Source organism: Saimiri boliviensis, chromosome 7 (assembly GCF_048565385.1).
Source record: "Saimiri boliviensis isolate mSaiBol1 chromosome 7, mSaiBol1.pri, whole genome shotgun sequence".
Taxonomy (NCBI): domain Eukaryota; kingdom Metazoa; phylum Chordata; class Mammalia; order Primates; family Cebidae; genus Saimiri; species Saimiri boliviensis.
The window spans coordinates 46,721,560-46,742,412 of NC_133455.1; the positions used below are offsets into that span (position 1 = coordinate 46,721,560).

General features: G+C 35.6%; 1 protein-coding gene across 10 annotated transcripts in view; it reads left to right on the forward strand.

Annotated features, from left to right (window-relative positions):
- Nucleotides 1–18,543, forward strand: part of MGAT4C (MGAT4 family member C) — an 852,077-nt gene extending 833,534 nt beyond the window's left edge. For all 10 annotated transcript variants that reach the window (XM_074402455.1, XM_074402457.1, XM_074402456.1 and 7 more), the window contains 3 exons: nucleotides 6,464–6,616; nucleotides 12,347–12,494; nucleotides 16,694–18,543. In XM_074402455.1, coding sequence (XP_074258556.1) covers nucleotides 6,470–6,616; nucleotides 12,347–12,494; nucleotides 16,694–17,835 — 1,437 coding nt within the window. In that variant the 5' untranslated portion in view covers nucleotides 6,464–6,469 and the 3' untranslated portion in view covers nucleotides 17,836–18,543. The remainder of the gene's footprint in view (nucleotides 1–6,463; nucleotides 6,617–12,346; nucleotides 12,495–16,693) is intronic.
- Nucleotides 18,544–20,853: the final 2,310 nt, after the last annotated feature.

The window sequence follows — 20,853 nt, forward strand, 5'->3', positions numbered from 1 at the left end:
GTTTTTATTTAAATCTCACATTTCTCTCCTTAAAATTGTCATTGTTTTTCTGCTTTGAGCTTATGAGACCTATTTATAATAATCTTTTCAATATCCTTTTTCTTTTAATTGTGTCATGTCAGTTATTTCTTGATTTTTTTCTCTCTGATTAGTTTCAGCCTAGTTATGGAGCATATTGTACTTTATTTAAATGGTATTTTTTAGTAGGTCCTGGATATTGTGATTTTTATGTTCTTAAGTTCTAGATATTGTGCTAGAAGTGTAAAGAGTGCTATAATTTGTAGTAGTATGGAGTTAAGTTATGCAAAATCATTTGATGCTATTGATGCTTGTCGTTAAGCTTTTGTTAGGACAAGCCTAGAAAGTATGGGACTAAATACTAAGGTAATGTGCTTCTGAGTATTCTTTTTATTGTTGTTTGCTTTGAGACAGGGTCTTACTCTGTTGCCTAGGCTGGAGTGCAGTGGCACAATTACAGCTTACTTCAGGCTTGACCTCCCAGGGTCAAGCAATGCTCTTGCCTCTGTCTCCCAAGTAGCTGGAACTACAGGTGTATGCCAGCACACCTGGCTAGTTTTATTATTTTTTATACAGATGGGGTCTCAATATGTTGCCCAGGGTGATCTCAATGTCCTGGGCTCAAGCTCTCCTCCTGCCTTAGCCTTCCAAAGTTTTAGGATTACAGGCTTGAGCCACCATAGCTGGCCTTTGATTGTTCTTGTTAATATCCAGGTCTATCCTGCTGGCTGATGGACACACAAACTATCTCCAACACAATATAAGCTTCAGGAACTGTTTGGCCTACTACTTTTTTATGGTAATTTCTCTAGTCTTATGTAGTTCCATGACACACATGACATATTATTATCAACTAAAAGATTCAAAGAGGCCCTCTGCAGAATTCTGACTCTCATCTGTCACTCTGTTCTCTTAAATACTCTGCCCCTCAAATTCTAGGTACCTTTATCTCCCCAAATTGTTATTTCTGTCTCTTCATTGGCAAGATCTCTAAGTTCTCTTTGGATTCACTCTCCTTGTACTGCCTTTTGAAAACTGCCTCTTGACAGCAAGCAGGAGAAATCACAGGGCTTACCTATTTGGTTTCCTTTCACTTGGTGATATTGCCCTGTGCTGCCTATTGTTCGATATCTAAGAAAAAAAAATCATCAACTATGGATAAAACATAATTTCTTCTAGAAATGCTAGGCAAAAAAGTTAACACTTTCAATTACCAATTTCACGTGACTGAAGATGCTGTAGTTTTCACCATCAATAGTAGCAAATGAGATTTCTTCTTCTTTCTTTTCTAATTACCATTTCATTATTAATTTATATTTCTTCAATATTTTACTATCAATCACAGTCCAGTTTCCCAAAATTTCTTAATGGAAGCCTTTTCAAGCCATTTTCTATGTCCTATAGTTATGTCCCACTAATCTTGAAAGCTTTCTTGATATATGTCACAACGAAAAGATGGCCTAATCCCAGAGTCCCTTCTCCGTACTTGAAATCAGCTATTTTGTTCTTCTTTCCATAGTAATTTTGTCAGTCCAGTTTTGGGTTTCTGTGTGGTTTTTTGGGGGGGAGGAAGGGGAATGGAGGATCATTTTTTTCAAACTTTCCTGAGCCAAGGTGAAGAAAATAATTCTATGCTTGAGGTGGAGGAGTAGTGTGAATGGCTTTATCAGCTTTCTTACTTTTAATGGCCTGCAGTTTAGCACAGTTTGCTTAATAAATGACATTTATTTTGGTCTGTCTTTTGACCTTTTGTTTGCTTTGATTTGGGCTTCTCATACTATTCTGCTGGTATAAATGTTTTCAATTAAATGTAAATTAAAGTTTGTGCCAACTGTCTGTATCATAGTTACGCTGGGGGTATACACCATGGAAAGCTTATTTCTATTCTGTATTGTGAATGAATTTTGGAGGATTACAATTTGAAGGATTTGGATATCAGAATTAGAAGAACATCATTATTCTCTAAGGACTTCTGTATTTCTTTGTCAACTATTGGGAATTATATCCTGGAGTTTTGTTGTTTTATTCTATTTAACATTATTGCAGACAGAACTAATGGCAGCAGTGGCCCATCTAGAGTGGCTGCTGACAAGATTCCAGCTGCAGCAGGGAGGCCTGCCCAGGCCTCTCACGCCACTGTGCAAGCAGCCACTACAGCTGCTCTCCCAGGTGCAGGATCCAAACTTCTCTGCAAGCTGCACCCTTGGAGGCCAGGAAGACCCCAGCCTACACAGGCTCAGGGGTGTCTGACCCCACTTTCCACTCTCTGGACAGTCCCTCCTACCACATTTGCTGCAGTTAACAAGTGCATCTTGGGGACTCCAGGGTCCATGAGTCCACAAGGTGACTACTAGAACCTCTGCCTTTTTTCTACATCTCCCCTCTCTTTTCTGGGCTTCCTCATGGTTCCCACTGCAAAAGACTGAGGTGGCCACTCCCCAGGAGGCCCTCCAAAGTACCACCTGGTTCCTCAGCCTGTTTCTGCAGCCCCCTCAGGACATCAGGGGACACTTGTGCAATAAACTCATCCCCCAGGTCCAGCTGTTCCTTAACCAAATCAGGAGATGGAGAGGCACACTTCACCAAGGCCCCTCCCAGCCCCCCCACCGAAGAAGGCAGTATGACTACCCTCCAATCACTAGTCTACCATTGATAGCTCAGTGCAATTGAGAGGCCTGGTCCCAGTCCCTTGAATGCCTTTCAGTATGAAAACCTGAAAGAGTTTTCTCCTCCCTTCTCCCATTTCATCATTGAGCGCTCATTTAGGGTCCTCCAATGGTACTGGCATTCTTCCAGCTGGATAAGACTCCTCCCTTCCCTGGCCCTATATAATATACGAAGCTCATTGCTAAAATTTCCTGCCACTTGCAGGGTGCCTTGCTTTTCAGTGGTGGTGAGGGTTTGACCCAAAAGTAACATGACATCCTTCCAGGAGAGCTCAAAGACTTGGGCTAAGTTGTAAAAAGCCTCTATGTACCTGTGAGGGCCATCTGAAAACTTGCCAAGATCCCCCTTAATTTGAAAAGGTTACCTGGACCTTCATGGGAACATATTCACCAGGCATCTGTTATTGGAGCAGTTGAGTTTGAAACCTGCCTAAAATGAGCATTTCTAGCCTGGGGCAAGCTTAAGAGAGAATCCACACAAGGAAGAGCAAAGGGGCTTGATTCCCCTGATGGAGGCACCTCTGGGCTTTGTTTCCATATTTCCATGGGACTGTCCCTTGCAGCCTCTCCTGAGATGGCCACTAGGAGTGCTTAATAAATCCTACTATCTGAACAAAGGTCCAAATTGCCCTTCAAGGCAAATAAGACCTGTGCAGCTGGGACCTTGGACCATTTGCCATCACGTTGACAGAAAAGCTTTCTTCTTGAGGTTGTGTTTTTCTTCTGTCCTTTCAGGTGCTTGATACTAAATTGGCAACAAAGGAAATGACAACATTTTTGCCACAAATTTATGTGCAGATACCAAGGCACACTTTGCTTCATCTGTGCTGCTCTTAACTTTCCATTTCATACTTTTGATGACTAAGCCAATTGCATATTCTACCCAGTAATATCTCTGGTTTGCAACATCTTTTAACATTTAACATTGTGTATAAAGAAGAGATAGGAACCTTGACAGCCACAAAAGAAAGAAAGAAAGAATGATGGGAAAGACTGGAGGTCCACATGCCAGCACCCTAATGGGCAGTCAGGAACTGGAGTTAGTCCAAGATCCTTTGGATCACACCAAGGTATAGCATCAGCCAGATATCCTCAGTTGCTCCAAGGCCTTTTTCCAGTCCTACCTGACAGCTAGCTCATCATTAGGGGAGACTGGGTTGAAACAAAGCCAACATTCCCAACACGAGAAGGTGATGGAGGATTGACAACGTCCTTTCCAACAAGTCTGTTCTCCATGTTTTAAGCCCTGGCAGCTGTGCTAGTCACTTTTAACTGGCTGACAAAGGTCCAGTATTTTTCTTTCATTTTTACTGTTGTGAAATTTAGAGACTCCAGTAAAAGGACAGTAAAAGCAGATCTGCTTTTACTCACCCTTCCACAGACTCTGGATGAGCACCCAAAATACTGGATCTTTGGGGTGTTGCTTTTCTGACTGGAAACCTGTGTGGCTGGTGGTGGCTTTGTCTGCCCTTTGAAAAGGTAAGGCCACTTCTGAAGATGTCTCACTGGTCACTGCCCCTGCCATATTGTCATCAGGATGGTGAAAACTTCCAGGACCTGATCTGATGAAATTTCTCCTGGAAACTCTGCTGCTTGAATTGTGAAGTGGACTTTTTTCTTTTTGTGGAGAATGGGGGTCTTGCTATATTGCCCAGGCAGGTCTTGAACTCCTGGTCTCAAGCTATTTTCTTACCTCTGCCTCCCTAAGAGCTGGAATTAGAGCCATGAATCACTGTGCCCAGCCACTGAGCCCCTCCAGCATGCAGCATCTCAGACTCACACCTATAATCTCATCTCTGGGCAGTGCTGACATGCCAGCCCCTTTTGATCTTAGCCTCCTCTGGGCTTTGGGTACTCACAAGTGTGGGGCGGATAACCAAGGAGGGCACTGAGGACGGCTTGTAACTGGCTTGCAGGTGCCTGTTGGTGCAAGCAGCTTTGGTGCTATGGACAGTAGGTGGAGGCAGACAGGCTTTTGGGGGAGAAGGCAGTGGGTCCCCAGTGAAGCTCTATGTTCAGGCCAGGGAAGGCCTGAAGTCTGGAGACCAGGCTGCTAGTCCTGAGGACCAGAGTGGGGACTTGTGGTGCCTTTTCTGGGCCTACCCATGGCTGCCCATGGATCAGTCAGCATGTGCTTCCTCCCCTACAAAGTCCATAAAAGCCCCAGGTTCAACCAGAGCAGAGGAGAGGATGGAGAGATGTTGGGAGCTACCCTTTCTGCTAAGTGCTGGACACTTGACAGGATGATCTACCTATAGAGAGGCTCTACCCACTGCTGGTCTCCTCTGAGTTGTTCTAACACTCAGTAAAGCTCCTCTTTATCTTACTCACCCCCGACTTGTATGCAAACCTCATTCTTCCTGGACACAGGACAAGGACTCTTGCAAGATGCCATCAGCCACAGAGGTTTCTAACCAGAAAAGCAACACCCCAAAGATCCCATAACAGAACCACAGTATTGCCTCCAAAGCATTATTTTCACCACTTCTCATACTATTCGAAATGTCATATATCATCCAAATCCTCAAGATATACATTTATGTGCATCTATACGTGCCTCTCTGTATACATATTTACAATTTCTACAAGTTAATAAGAAAAATAACCCTTAAGAAAAATGTGGTTAAAGAAAATGGACAGTAATATGTATAATATTATCATAATTCTTTATTTTTTAGAATTCTTTTGTTTTTCAGATATGTTAAGACTTTCTTCTACTTCCTAATATTTTTTTCTATAATTTATAAGGATTCATGAATTCTCCCTGGCATTAACTCAATGAAGAGATAAGATTTGCTAGCTAAGTTCTAGGCATAGTTCTAAGATTATAGGGTACAGACATTTTTCACTTTCTAAAGTCTTCCTTACACATAAGTACTTCGTCTTAAAGATAAACCCAGGGAGATCCATTACACAACTCTAAGTGGCACTATTTCTAGATTATCAATGTGTTGATTTTAGACAAAATGTGATTTTTCTAGTTTGTTGAGCACTTCAGATATGCTTATACTTTTTTAATAAAACAGTCAATAATATAAAGGAATCTTTGATTGGAAAATATCACAAAATATGAGTGAATTTTTTTTAATTCAGTTTTCATGAATCTTTCTGACTCTCAATTTGCCTTTGTGCAGCACAGGAATTATTGCAAACAGCTAAACTGTTAGTTAGTAGATATCAAGGAAATGAAGATATACCACTATAGGATTCACCGTGATTTAACAAGAATCACTGGAAAAATAAAGAAAGCAATTGTAACCAAGAAGTTTTCAAACATATGTTTGGATTTACCCCCACAGCTTTAACTTCTTTGTGACTTTTGTTTACTCAAATTCTCAGTTAAATGTTTTCAGTGACACCTACTCTAAGATTAATATTATGCCCATAATTCTGCTTTTTTTCCCATTTTTCTTATACTACAATATGAGAGGTAAATGTTACCTTAAAGTTATATCTCACCAATGACAGTTATTTTTGTACTGTTTCTCCTCAGAGGCCTGGGTTTTTACATGTTTATGACCAAAGTTCATCATTTTTCATCAGTAACAAGGAGGCTTGCTTTTTATTTTTATTTACTCTACATTAATACAAACCACTGCATTGGCCTTATATTAACATATTAATGATCTGTGCCAATCTTCCATGTGAAATTGGGAACAGAATTTTAATGCAAACATTTGAAAGATGAGATTCTACAAAGACCTGGATTTTATATATATGATAAAGAAATATTTGCATCCAAAACCAACTGTTAGTAATCCTGTGCCTTTTATCCACAGAAGAGAATGTTTAAATTTCATCAAATGAAACACGTTTTTGAAATACTTGATAAAATGAGATGCCTGCGAAAACGTTCTACAGTGTCGTTCTTGGGAGTTCTTGTCATTTTTCTCCTATTTATGAACTTGTACATTGAAGATAGCTATGTTCTGGTAAGTTTTGGAGGTTGATTGTCTTTTTTTCAAAATAAGGCATAAGTCAAACAAGAATTAGTCCCATTGTAACCTAACTTCAATCTCAAGCTATTGGAGAAGACTTAATTTGAACAAAATTGTAACATGTATATTGTCTATCTTTCTTTTGTACTTACCATACTTCAACATTACACTTGTTTTATGTTCCAATATTTTTAGTGCTGTATATTTTGTGCTCCAGATATGTACATGTAATTACAAATAAGTTATCCGTCATCACGATGCAAAATTAATATTATGTGGAACCATTAAGATTTCAGAGTTTTCATTTGAAATGTATAGAATAAAGAAAATCTAAAAAAAAAAAAAAAATCTGTTTAGAAAGTATGACTCTTTACTTGCTCTACTTTTCTATATTATCATTGAAATTTTCAAAATTCCATTATCTAACTAACAATACTTTTCAATTGTGCTGTTTCTATAAGTAATATTTTATCAAAATGTGTACCACCTTATTTGGATTTTGAATAGACCTAGATGATCTCTCTGTTTTGTATTCATACTCACTGAAAACATCTTAAGAGATAAAGATATTGATGTGTAAATTGTTCAGTAATTAAAAAGAGATACCAAATATTGTTAGATAATTACATATGAATAGCTTTTTTAGGGAAAATTTGACAATATGAAAAAGGACTTATTCTGACTAATTATAAAAATTAATTTGTTCATTTCAATTTTTATTATCATATCATGCCTGATGAGATTAATATGGACATTATTGCTCTTCACTTTTTCTATCTTAATGGAGCCTAAAATATCTCCAATTTCGTATGTTAATTAAAATTTATAGATTTCAGAAAATCAAAACCTGATTACAGTTATATATTTCAGAAATCAAAACCTTTACAACTAACAGGTACTAAAAAGTGATTTTCACATGCAAAAATGCTGAGAGTTTAAATTAGCATCTTAACAAGAGATAGAGCATTTCCAAAAAAAAAAAAAAAAAAAAAAGCTTTAGTTTATTAACCGAACGTGATTGGTTAACTATATAATATTTACCAGATACTGTGCTATATCCTATGAACCAACCATACCATTTTAGTTGGTACAGATATTCCTAGGAAGTCCTCTGTAAAACATCTTGCATCCTTTAGCTCTGTTCTTTGGTGGTGAAATTGTGCCAGAATCCTGGATTTTGACTCTGCCTAGGCTTTTTGTCTTCAAATAGTGGTTCTAATGTTGTGGACCCTTCATTCTTCTTTCCACAGTCTATCTACAATGGCTGAAATCACCATAGGTTAACAGTAGGATTTGAGTAGCCATGATTTAAGCAAATGTAGCAAACAGGAGAAACATACCAATGTTATGCATTTTTGAATATTTTTTAAACCTATTAGCTGTATGAGATATAAAAAGGACAACAGAGCAAGGACCATGTGTTTTGCTATTTTTCTCTTAATATAATGAAAGATCATAAGTTAACTAGAGATTCTCTTGATTAATGATTCAATTTTATAATAAAAATTTATTTACTGGTTCTGTGTCTACTGGTAGAAGTAAATAAAACTTCATAAATCAAACACATGTTTCTGGTTGGAGACTTGCTACTTGTTGAATTTATAAGAATGTTTTGAGTACAATTTTAATCTTTTACTTTCAAGAAACCCAAAGGACCATTATATGCACCAAATGCCCTTATGTCTTTTGAAATAGAACCTGTTGAAATTCAGTATAAAATGAGTAAGAAGTAGTAGAGTAAATGTCAATAAGAAAATAAAATACTATTTTTCTGTTTTGCCATTTTTTTACAGCACTATCTAAACATTGGTCTTAGCCACCAAATGTAAATAATACAATTTAAGGAAGTAGCTCTTCTACTAAAGGTACTTTCTCAATGAAATTGCTATGATTATACTAGGCATATATCTACTCAGATTTGCAAATCAGTCCAGGTGCAGAAAACAGATTGCTTCATAGCTTTCAAAAATTATTTTAACATACTTATAAAAGTTGGAAAAAAATGAGTTAAAGTGATTGTTAAATTCCAACATCCATCCCTTGTGGCAAATTTGATGATAGTATTTTTATTTAACAATTTACTACCTGATGTTTTTTAACCAAATTGCATTTTAACTGAATTTTACTTCGACTGTAAATTAAAAACTTTTTCAATGATTAATGTTAAATTGCATTACAATTATTTTTCTAAAAATGAATAGTATCGATGGAAAACTGGCCCTCTCCAAGAACATAATGCAGTTTCTTTTCAACAGTTTTCACTTTTGATCGTTTCACCTGTTTATTTCATTTTTCATAAAATTATCTGATATCATTCTTCTTCTTTCTTCCAGATTATCACAATGCATGCAATTTGCTAAGCATAGACATTAGTAGATCTTTTTTTTTCTTTTTTTTTTTTTTTTTTTTTTTTTGAGACAGAGTTTCGCTCTTGTTACCCAGGCTGGAGTGCAATGGCGCGATCTCGGCTCACCGCAACCTCCACCTCCTGGGTTCAGGCAATTCTCCTGCCTCAGCCTCCTGAGTAGCTGGGATTACAGGAGCATGCCACCATGCCCAGCTAATTTTTTGTATTTTTAGTAGAGACGGGGTTTCGCCATGTTGACCAGGTTGGTCTCGATCTCTCGACCTTGAGATCCACCCACCTCGGCCTCCCAAAGTGCTGGGATTACAGGCTTGAGCCACCGCGCCCGGGCCGACATTAGTAGATCTTTCATTTTTGTCTTCCTTTTTTAAAAACTGGAAAATAATACTTCTAATTTGGACATAGCAGGTGAATAGTTAGAAGTAGTAAGGTCTCTGGAGTTAGTTAACACATTCTATTCTGTTCTTTTTGTTAGAAAATCCATTTGTGGCCTGAAATCCTAGGCATTTTGGCAGTTTAGTATATCTACTTATGTATTCAAGATATATGTGCCTTTAAGTGAAAAAGGAATCTACACTTAGTGTAAGAGACAAATATCATTACAAGGCAAACTAAGTAGAAGAGACATTGCATGCCCAATCAACTTAGCCTCTTGGCTGTGAGCATCTTCAAAGTAGCCACAAGGGTATATATTTAGTCTGCAGCTAGTTCATTGAATTGCATTCCCATCTAGAAAATGATTGTCATAAAGCTTGTCTTATTACTGATAAATATACTACAGCATGGTAGCTACAGAAAGAAGGTATCTAGGGAGAGCCTGGCTGTTCAGGTAGATGCCTCTGGAAAGCAGCCAACAAGGCTGACTCAGGTGAAAGTTGCATTAATTATTTATGCTGAAAAGTCTAAAAAAGCTTTTTCTTGAGAATTTAATAAAGTGATTTTATATAAGTTCAATTTCTTGTTATATTCTGTTATGTCCTTAAATCAGAATGAATGTACTCCATCTTATAACACAAAACTTCTAGATTTTATGTGTTCAGGATAGAATTTTTAAACAGATATTAAATATCCAGCACTTACTTTAAAATGTAACATCACATAAGAACAGAATGGTAAAATGAATTTAGTGTTGTGACTACTGCACTTTTTTAGAAGTTTCTTCCAGGCATTATTAATTATGTATACCACTATATTAGTATTAAAATAATTGATACTAAACTGAGTCACTGATTACTTTTTAACAGTTCTAAATTTGTTTATTTTAGACTTTAATGATGTTTGATGGGTTTGCAGACAGACACCAATGAAAATAATTTTGTATAAAGACTTAAAATTGTCAGAATTTAATAGATAGTAAATTAATATATTTCCAAGTAATTTAGCATCTAAGGTTTAATCTCAAGTACTTTGAAAGTTTGTGGCTTCTACACATGGCAACTACATTGTGAACCTTATAAAGGACTAAAGTATGTCTTGGTCCAAATTATCAATGCAGTATAAAATAGAGAAATACACTATTAAATACCAAATTTAGATTTATAAACATAATCAGATATACAGAAAAGAAAATCAGAATGAATCTTGATTTAGAAAGGACCAAGCCTCCAGTTAAAGTCCCTATTTTCAGTTTTTATTCTAAGAATATTCAAGTCTGGTCATAGATTTGAAAGTTTGAGATAGTCATCTTTTTCACTGGTATTTGAGATTGATGTGAAGTATTGAATGTTTCAGTTGAGGTAAAACTTATATTTTGAGCTTTCTCTAATTTTTTAGAACAAGACTTTAATTAACATTTTAATGACCACAGCAAAATAGTATCAGGACCGAATTTATTTAATCCATTTACTTTCTCTGCCGTCTTAATGGCTAGTGCATGGCTAGCTTGATATTCTATACTGAGTAAAATAAATCCACATAGGGCTGGGCACGGTGGCTCACATCTATAATCCCAGCTCTTTGGGAGGCCAAGGTGGGCGTATCACTTAAGGTCAGGAATTTAATACCAGCCTTGCCAACATGGTGAAACTTCATCTCTACTAAAAAATACAAAAATTAGCCAGGTGTGGTCTGTAATCCCAGCTACTCAGAAGGCTGAAGCAGGAGAATGGCTTGAACCCAGGAGATGGGGGTTGCAGTGAGTTCAGATAGTACCACTGTGCTCCAGCCTGGGTGACAGAGCCAGACTCCATCTCAAAATAAATAAATACATAAATAAAATTTAAAAATAAATAAGTAAATAAATCCACATAACACCACATAGTAGAATGCACATTTTGCAAAATAGAAAAATAAGAAAAAGAGAGAAACATTTCTTTCTAATTATGTTTCTCTCAAACATATTCTACAAATTCTAGTAAATCACATTCAAGCCAAACAAATAGTCATTTTTCTAATAGTATATGAACAATAAAGGTTTGATCAAATGATGATTAGATAATCAAAATTTACCATTTAGCTTATATCAAAGAAGGGCAACTAATGACTAAAGGATATTTAACCTGAATATGAATGTTTTCTTGAATGTAAACCTTCCTCAAGATGTAATGACATACAAAGGCTGAAACCAAATATATAAGAGTTCTAAAATATAAAAGGATCAGACATTACATCCAATAGAATCACACACACACACACACACACACACACACACACACACACACACTTATGAGGAATTTTAGTCCAAGATTTCTACACATTACCTTGATTTGGTACAAATGTATCCTAGTTGAAGTTACTTTAGGACATATGAAAATAATTACTGCCATATCACCCAGAACTGGCCCTTCTCAACAGCTACATGGTAGCCACATGAGAGACTTATCTAATAAAGTATCCAAAATCCAGTGATTGTGTCGTCTACTGCATCTTCTTAATCATTCCTAAAGCTTCACCATCGTGAAGACACCTATGTAATATTCTATTTGAGAGTGCTTGAGGAAGAGTAAAAACGGCAATGTAATGCTGTGGTAACTAGCCCCAGATTAAATTATGGATTACTATCAATTTTGAGATCCCTAAATGATTGAAAAACATTTGAAAACTAGCATAAAGGCAGTGAGCGTTTTCATGTAGAAACTCTTCTTCTAAGAGAATGCCATTATTAATGTTTCCTGTGGAAAAACAAATGTAACTGTGGTATACATAGTAAAATAGGCCAGCCAGCAACTGGAGCAGAACCTCCGGGTAAAAAATGAGGCGAGTGATCATGAGCTACAGCTTATGATGTCAGTAATTGAGATTTACATGACCCTCCATACTATATATTGTAGTTGTACATTTACTGTGTAAAAAATAAACTTTATTTAATCCATGACCATCCATTATTTATATATTTTCTTTGCCTCTTTCTTGACATTTAGGAAGGAGACAAACAACTTATAAGGGAAACATCCACACATCAACTGAATTCAGAACGCTATGTTCATACTTTCAAGGATTTATCAAATTTCTCAGGAGCCATAAATGTTACCTATCGCTACTTAGCTGCCACACCTTTACAAAGAAAGCGTAAGTATCCTTAAACATTTAAATAAAGAATACATAAAATATTTTGCATTAAAATAATGACAATTGGTTTTATATGTATAGTAAAAACAGGTTTAGGGGCTTTACTAATATAATAAATTATTTGGGAAAAACTTTAATGTTTCTTCAAAAATTACAACTACTGAACTTACTGACCTAATACTGTTAATAACAAAAAAATTAAATAAAATGCCTAATCTTAATGTGAGATTTTGTTGTAGGATGGTATAGAGCAACTATTTTAAAAAATTACTTTAAAATTTAAAAGTTAATTTTAAGGCCATGTGCGGTGGCTCAAGCCTGTAATCCCAGCACTTTGGGAGGCCGAGGCGGGTGGATCACGAAGTAAACAGATCGAGACCATCTTGGTCAACATGGTGAAACCCCATCTCTACTAAAAATACAAAAATTAGCTGGGCATGGTGACACGTGCCTGTAGTCCCAGCTACTCAGGAGGCTGAGGCGGGAGAATTGCCTGAACCCGGGAGGCGGAGGTTGCGGCGAGCCGAGATCGCGCCATTGCACTCCAGCCTGGGTAACAAGAGCGAAACTCCGTCTCAAAAAAAAAAAAAAAAAAAAAAAGTTAATTTAAAAAATTCCTATGTTCGTATTGCTACAATTCCCAACCTCTAACAGTTTGGTTTTATGACATGGCACAACTTTTGAATTAATGAAACTCAGTGTTTTAGTTCCCTAGGTCTGCCATAACGAATCACCACAAAGTGAGTGGCTTTAAAAAACAGCAATTTATTCTCTCATGGTTCTGGAGGCCAGAGGTTGAAATTAAGGTGCTGGCAGGGCCCCACTCCCTCAGAAAGTTCTAAGGGAGAATCCTCGCTTCATCCAGCTTCTGGTACCTTCGCTTCTGGTATCCTTTGGCTTTGGAGCGTCACTCCAATCCCTGCATCCATCATCAATGGCCTTCTTCCCTTTGCCTTTCTGTGACTTTTCCTCTTTTTATAAGGACACAAGTTATTGGATTTAGGGTCCAATAATAAATCCAGCATTATTGCATGTCAAGATTCTTAACAAATTATATCTGCAAAGATCCAATTTACTAATAAAATTACATTCTGAGGTTCCAGGTAGACATGAATTTTTAGAGGAAACTATTTAACACACTACAGTCAGTTATATATATATATATATTTGGAGCCAAGAAGTAATATACTATATTTCTAGGTATCATAGCTTATAAAAAGTAGCATTATCTAATTAGTGTACCACTAAGAAGGTATAAGCATTACAAACTTTAATTATAATGCTATTAATAGTAGTATGCAGCCTGATTTTTAAATATTTCACTGTGTAAAATACAAATCTTGGACTGGGTTTGATGGTTCATGCCTGTAATCCCAGCACTTTAGGAGGCCAAGGCAGTGCATCACTCCTGGCCTCAAGGCCCAGAGTTCACGACCAGCCTGGCCAACATGGTGAAACACCTTGTCTACTAAAAATACAAAGATTAGACAGTTGTGGTGGGTGCACACCTGTAATTCCAGCTACTCAGGAGGCTGAGGAGGCCTAGGCACCAGAATCGCTTGAACCTGGGAGGTGGAGGCTGCAGTGAGCCAAGGTCTTGCCACTGCATTACAGTATGAGTGACAGAGCAAGACTCTACTAAAAACAAAAACAAACAAAAAATAAACCTTATAATGAGATACAGTGCTATCATCTTAATAAATTATGTGGGGACCACAAAAATTGACTTCTCTTTTAAGACTTATTTGTGTGAGTGTATTTGTTATCACTAGGTCGAGGAAATTGTTGAATTAATTTAGATTTCTTAAGATCTCATTTCTTTTCATTCTACCATTTCAAATGTCTACTATTCTTAGGCTTCTTTCTACTTGCCTAAGACTGCCATTCACTTATCGTCACTGATTATTAGAGGAACGCAAATGAAAACCGCATTGAGATACCACCTCACGCCAGTTAGAATGGCGATCATTAAAAAATCTGGAGACAACAGATGCTGGAGAGGATGTGAAGAAATAGGAACACTTTTACACTGTTGGTGGGAGTGTAAATTAGTTCAACCATTGTCGAAGACAGTGTGGCAATTCCTCAAGGACCTAGAAATAGAAATTCCATTTGACCCAGCAATCCCATTACTGAGTATATTTCCAAAGGATTATAAATCATTCTGTTATAAAGACACATGCACATGTATGCTCATAGTGGCACTGTTTACAATAGCAAAGACCTGTAACCAACCCAAATGCCCACTGATGATAGACTGGACAAGGAAAATGTGGCACATATACACCATGGAATACTATACAACCATAAAAAATGATGAGTTTGTGTCCTTGTAGGGACATGGATGAATCTAGAAAACATCAGTCTCAGCAAACCGGCATAAGAACAGAAAATCGAACCCCACATGTTCTCACTCATAGGCAGGTGTTGAACAATGAGAACACATGGACACAGGGAGGGGAGCATCACACATTGGGGTCTGTTGGGGTGGACCAAGGGAGGGACAGCAGAGGTTGGGGAGGTCAGGGAGGGAAACATGGGGAAAAATGCCAGATGTAGGTGACGGGGGTGATGGAGACAGCAAACCACATTGCCATGTATGTACCTAGGCAACAGTCCTGCATGATCTGCACATGTGCCCCAGAACCTAAAGTACAATAATAATAATAATAATAAAGCTAAAGCAAATACCATTAAAAAAAAAAAAGACTTCCATTCATTTTTCCTCTCCGTTATACCACCTTTGCTTGAACATTACTGGTCCTCCTTTCCCATTCTAAATTTATTAATATTTATTGGCATATGTCAACTGCTTTCTACTAGAGGCAATGTAACACAGAGGATAAAAGAGTGGGACAGTTTGAATCCTGATGCAACATCACTTACTATGTGTACCGCCTTGCACGAGTCACCTTATCTCACTGTGACTTAGTGTCCTTGTCTGTAAAGCAGACTGATGGTAATAGCAAACCTATCCTAAAAGACCATTATGACCATTTAAGACTCATATTACAGATAAAATGCCCCAACTCCTGCCTCTTATGTAGGCAGCATTTTATAGGCATTGGCTATTATTATTAATGAAGTTTGGTGGCTTAAAGTTTAATGGTACCAGATAACAGAAGTCAGAGTTGTAAGCCAAGGTATTTAAACAAAATGTGTAAATCACAACCTCTCTGACAAACAAAAAAATTTTTTTGAATGGGGCTTTTTTCAGTATCGTACAAACCACATTATGTAGGTGTCTATATTAAAACAATCTTGTTGCATATAAAGATTTCCCCATTTTCCAAATAGTGGTTTAGAAATGTTATTCAATTCTGATTCATATGAAAATAAGCTTTAAAAAGTGAAAATATTTTAATAGAATGACATCTAACACTTATCAGAGGCAAACTGTCTTTTCTCAGTGTTTTATTTTATTCTCTAAACATATTCTGATTGCTAATTTTAGATTTTAAATGTCTGAATAAAAATTTATCCAGGCAAACTTAGTATAAAATGTGTTTCAAACCTTTTTTTAAGAAGTGATGCTTATGTCTTGGAACAATGTAACATGAGTTAGCTGGATGTGTCTTATAATATTGTTTGCTTTCTAATTAGTATACTAGGTACATTGCAAGATAAAATTTTGAAGTCCCATTGAGAATTCTAGTACAATATAATTACAGCAAAAAAAAAAAAAAAAATCTGAAAATATGTGATGTGTTCTATAAAAAATTTAAAGATGATTGAAATAATTGCTTACCCTTATTTTTCTTTATCATTTAAAGCTACTTTCTTGGTCTTAACTGTGAATGCTCTTCTCTTTTTGCAAAACAGAAAAACAATTTATTTATTTTTAAAAAGTAATTTGTATGTTATCTAAATACCTGTCTACCTTCTCTAATGGGTGTATATGAGATTATTAAACTACAGAACACTTTAAACCTTTTTTTTTAGAATTTCATGAATAAATGTTCACAGCAATAGGGCTTATATATTATTGTGCTTAAGATGCTATTTATTTTTCATATAAAATATAAATTACGTACTAAGCATAGCTTTTATATATTTAGCTTATTTAATCATAAAATGTTCTGTGCATAGTCATTTACTAGATTTACTTAATATATAATAGTAGCAAGTCTAAAAAATAAATATTTCTCTTTTTCTTTTTCTGCTTCACATTTGTATTCTTTCTGAATTCTTTTTTGCAGGTTATCTTACAATTGGACTTTCTTCAGTAAAGCGAAAAAAAGGAAATTATTTACTTGAGACAATTAAGTCAATTTTTGAGCAATCCAGCTATGAAGAGCTGAAGGAAATTTCAGTGGTGGTTCACCTAGCAGACTTTAATTCTTCCTGGCGTGATGCCATGGTCCAGGATATTACACAGAAATTTGCACACCATATTATTGCAGGAAGATTAATGGTTATACATGCTCCAGAGGAATATTACCCAATCCTGGATGGCCTTAAAAGAAATTACAATGATCCAGAAGATAGAGTCAAATTTCGTTCCAAGCAAAATGTAGATTATGCATTTCTGCTAAATTTTTGTGCCAATACTTCAGACTATTATGTAATGCTTGAAGACGATGTTCGATGTTCAAAAAACTTCTTAACTGCCATCAAGAAAGTCATTGCATCCCTAGAAGGAACTTACTGGGTAACTCTTGAATTCTCTAAGCTTGGCTACATTGGTAAACTCTATCATTCTCATGACCTCCCACGTTTGGCACATTTTTTATTAATGTTTTATCAAGAAATGCCTTGTGATTGGCTATTGACTCATTTCCGGGGCCTGTTGGCTCAGAAAAATGTGATACGTTTTAAACCCTCTCTCTTTCAGCACATGGGCTATTATTCATCATACAAAGGGACGGAGAATAAGCTGAAGGATGATGATTTTGAAGAGGAGTCATTTGACATTCCTGATAACCCCCCTGCAAGTCTGTACACCAATATGAATGTGTTTGAAAATTATGAAGCAAGCAAGGCTTATAGTAGTGTTGACGAGTACTTTTGGGGAAAACCACCTTCCACAGGAGATGTCTTTGTGATTGTATTTGAAAATCCAATTATAATAAAAAAAATTAAAGTAAATACTGGAACAGAAGATCGGCAAAATGATATTTTGCATCACGGAGCCCTAGATGTTGGGGAAAATATTTTGCCTAGCAAACAAAGGAGACAGTGTTCTACCTACTTAAGACTAGGAGAATTCAAAAATGGAAACTTTGAAATGTCAGGTGTGAATCAAAAAATTCCGTTTGATATACATTGTATGAGGATATATGTCACCAAAACACAAAAGGAATGGCTAATTATTAGGAGTATCAGCATTTGGACTTCTTAGCCAATTAAATCAGTAGATTCAGTTTCTGAAGCAGATCTTCCTGTTTCCTCTTTTGCTACCTTTGTCTTTTGGAGGGAAAGCAATGGATGGGATATGTTAAAAGAAACGTTAATTACATTGGTAGTTTTCATTTATACATTGTTGACATAATTTTACTTTTAATACACACTTGTATTTAACTTCTGAACTTGAATATCAGTCTATAGCTAATGCTAGTTTTATTTATATTTTTTAATGTTCTTCATTTTAAACTTTCAACTGATTGTCAAAAGGGTAATATGAAAGACATTAAATGAAAAAATTTGTTGGATGATGATTTTTGAAAAATTGTCACCAACTGTATATACTTTCTCAAGAATTGATAATTCATTATATTATCAGATAGCTTTTATTAAGCATCTGTGGGAATATGCAGTTGGGATTATTTTTTGTATCAACTTAAGTTTCCATTGACTTCTGTATATCTACAATGAATACCTCCTCATAGAAGTGGTGTCTTTACAACAGATTTTTTTGTGTAGGTGAGGCTATGGAAAAAGAAAAAAAAATACTTAAAAATATCTCTCCCCTGATTATTTATATGAAAGGGGACATTGTTCATTGTTTAAAAATATTTAATTGAGCACCTATTGTTAATAAATTTTCTGGGGGAAGCAGTCTTTTACTAGTTTCCCTTTTGCAAAAAAAAAAAAAAAAAAAAAAGAATAATTAAGCTCAATATTTTCAGGTTACATTGAATAACCACATTTAATAGAATAAATTAGGTAAGTTCTAGAGTAGTTAGCTCATTCGTACAGACATTTTCAGTATATGCAGAAAATTTTTTTTGAAATTGATTTTATACATTTTGTATTAAAATTCATGTGATTGAAAGTATTGTGATTTATCATATACTTTTTTGGAATTTAAATGGGTATATTATAAAGGAAAAAAGTAAGAACCATAGAAATCAGTTGACTTTTCTAGAATTAAAGAGCTGTTTCCTACCAAGGCCAGAATGAGAGATCTGGTATTCTGATAACCAGACAATGCTCTTCTTCATATGATTTCTCCTGACATGATTTATGTTTTCTGTGTTCTATTTGCTACATGAGTCTCAGAGAATAAGTTATGCCATCTGGAAATAGCCGGTACAATTCTTGCATAAATAATATATCCTAAATAATGTTCTAAATGTTGCTTTTTTGGTATATGCCCCAAAATAGTAAGCACACTTGACTAAACTTTTCCTAATAGGGATTGGAGAGTGTGTCTTTACAATGTGTCCATTAAAGTAATTCAGGACACCATAGTGTGTCCTAAAGACATTGGTTTTCAGAATGTCCTGAGCTTCTCTCATCCTTTTAGTTTTTTAATGAACAGCAAAAACTAAGGGAACTTATTACAAAGGGAAATGGAGGGTGCTTCATATATGTTTAAGAAACTCAAGTATGTGTTGATATAGATGACTGTGTGTGTCTGTGTGTGTCTGTGTGTGTGTGTGTGTGAGAGGGAGAGAGAGAGAGAGAGAGAGAGAAAAGGCTAGACTCTTGACAGTAAGATAGAATGAGGAAATCTTCCTGTTCTTCCTTTCCATCCTGAAACACAATCCTTAAGATTTACTGGTATGCTCTGGTCCAAACAACATTAGGCTATTTTTATTTTATTCATTCTCTGAAAATAAATAAGAAACTCAGATAAAAATTGGGAAACATTTTCTTTCATTTATACAACAGCTGTTGTGTATTTTCTTTGTATCCGGTTACTAAAGTGTTAGGGGGAAAATGAATCTTTCATAAAATGCAAATATGTTGTGGGGCATCTAAATCTTAAAGTCATAGGCAAATGTGAACACTGTCACTGAACTATTATTTTTATCGTGATTTAGAGGATACTTGCCAGATACCTAAAAATGTTCTATTTTCTTTATTTTTCTCATCTTTTATTAACTGGCTAGTTGATGATATTGTGTGTATATCTCAGCTGTTACAAATGGTATTTTCTTCACTGTCAATGATAAAAGGTACACAATTGTATGCCAAAGACATCTAATATCAAGAGCTAGGCATACTCCATGAAATGAATTATAACTTTTACATATTCTTCTGGGAGTGGCTTTCTAAAGATCAGCTATTGGTGTCTATCAATGTCTTTAAAATGTTTCAAGAAAGATTGCTGAGCATAGCAGTGAAGTTGGATGTTTGCTAAGAAATCATGAAAGCAAATGTGACCCACAGAGGTGGTTTCACATTTTATCTTAATATCTTCTCCTTACTAACCTGTTTGCATAAGTTGATCAATCATCCACGGATGCCTCTATGCTTTCTTTACAGGTGGACATTGGGTCAATTTTCTAAGGAAAAGGCCTTGACAAATAAAGCTTCTTCATTAGGGGTCAACGGGGAAAAATATTCTCTTTCAAAAGAAAATCCAAACAATTTTTTTACATGGCCAAATGTTCTATTTCCTATATTTAGAAACTTTGAATAAGGTTCTAGTAATCTTGTCCCAGAGGCATAGAAACAAAAGTACAGTTATTAGGCTTAACTACACTCAATCTATTTTCTATTTTTAAATATTTTTGCTGTAAGCGCAAAAATATATATATATATATATTTGTTAAAAATAACCATTGAAAAGGACTGGCATGAGACATGAATAGTTGAGTTATTTAATTGCCACACAAATAAAATGCTGACAGGTTTCAAACAGGTTTCAAACTATATATAGTATATATCTTAAACAATGCCTCAGATTTGTATAATTTAAGCTGACTAAAAACCTTACTTACACTTAAAATTCTCCTTAAGGGAGTCTTTTCAACATTTATGAACATCAAAGAAAAGTGTCTTGTAAAAGGCACAATGAAATTTAGAAAATACACATTTATGGAAAATACACATTTTAGTAGCAATCACAAGTGTAGATTTAAAAGCATACATAAAATATGTTAATGCAAGCACTTTTTCAGTCCCATTGAAAATATGACCTTGTGCCATTTGTAAAGTAGATATTTTCCAGGTACAAAAATATAATTTG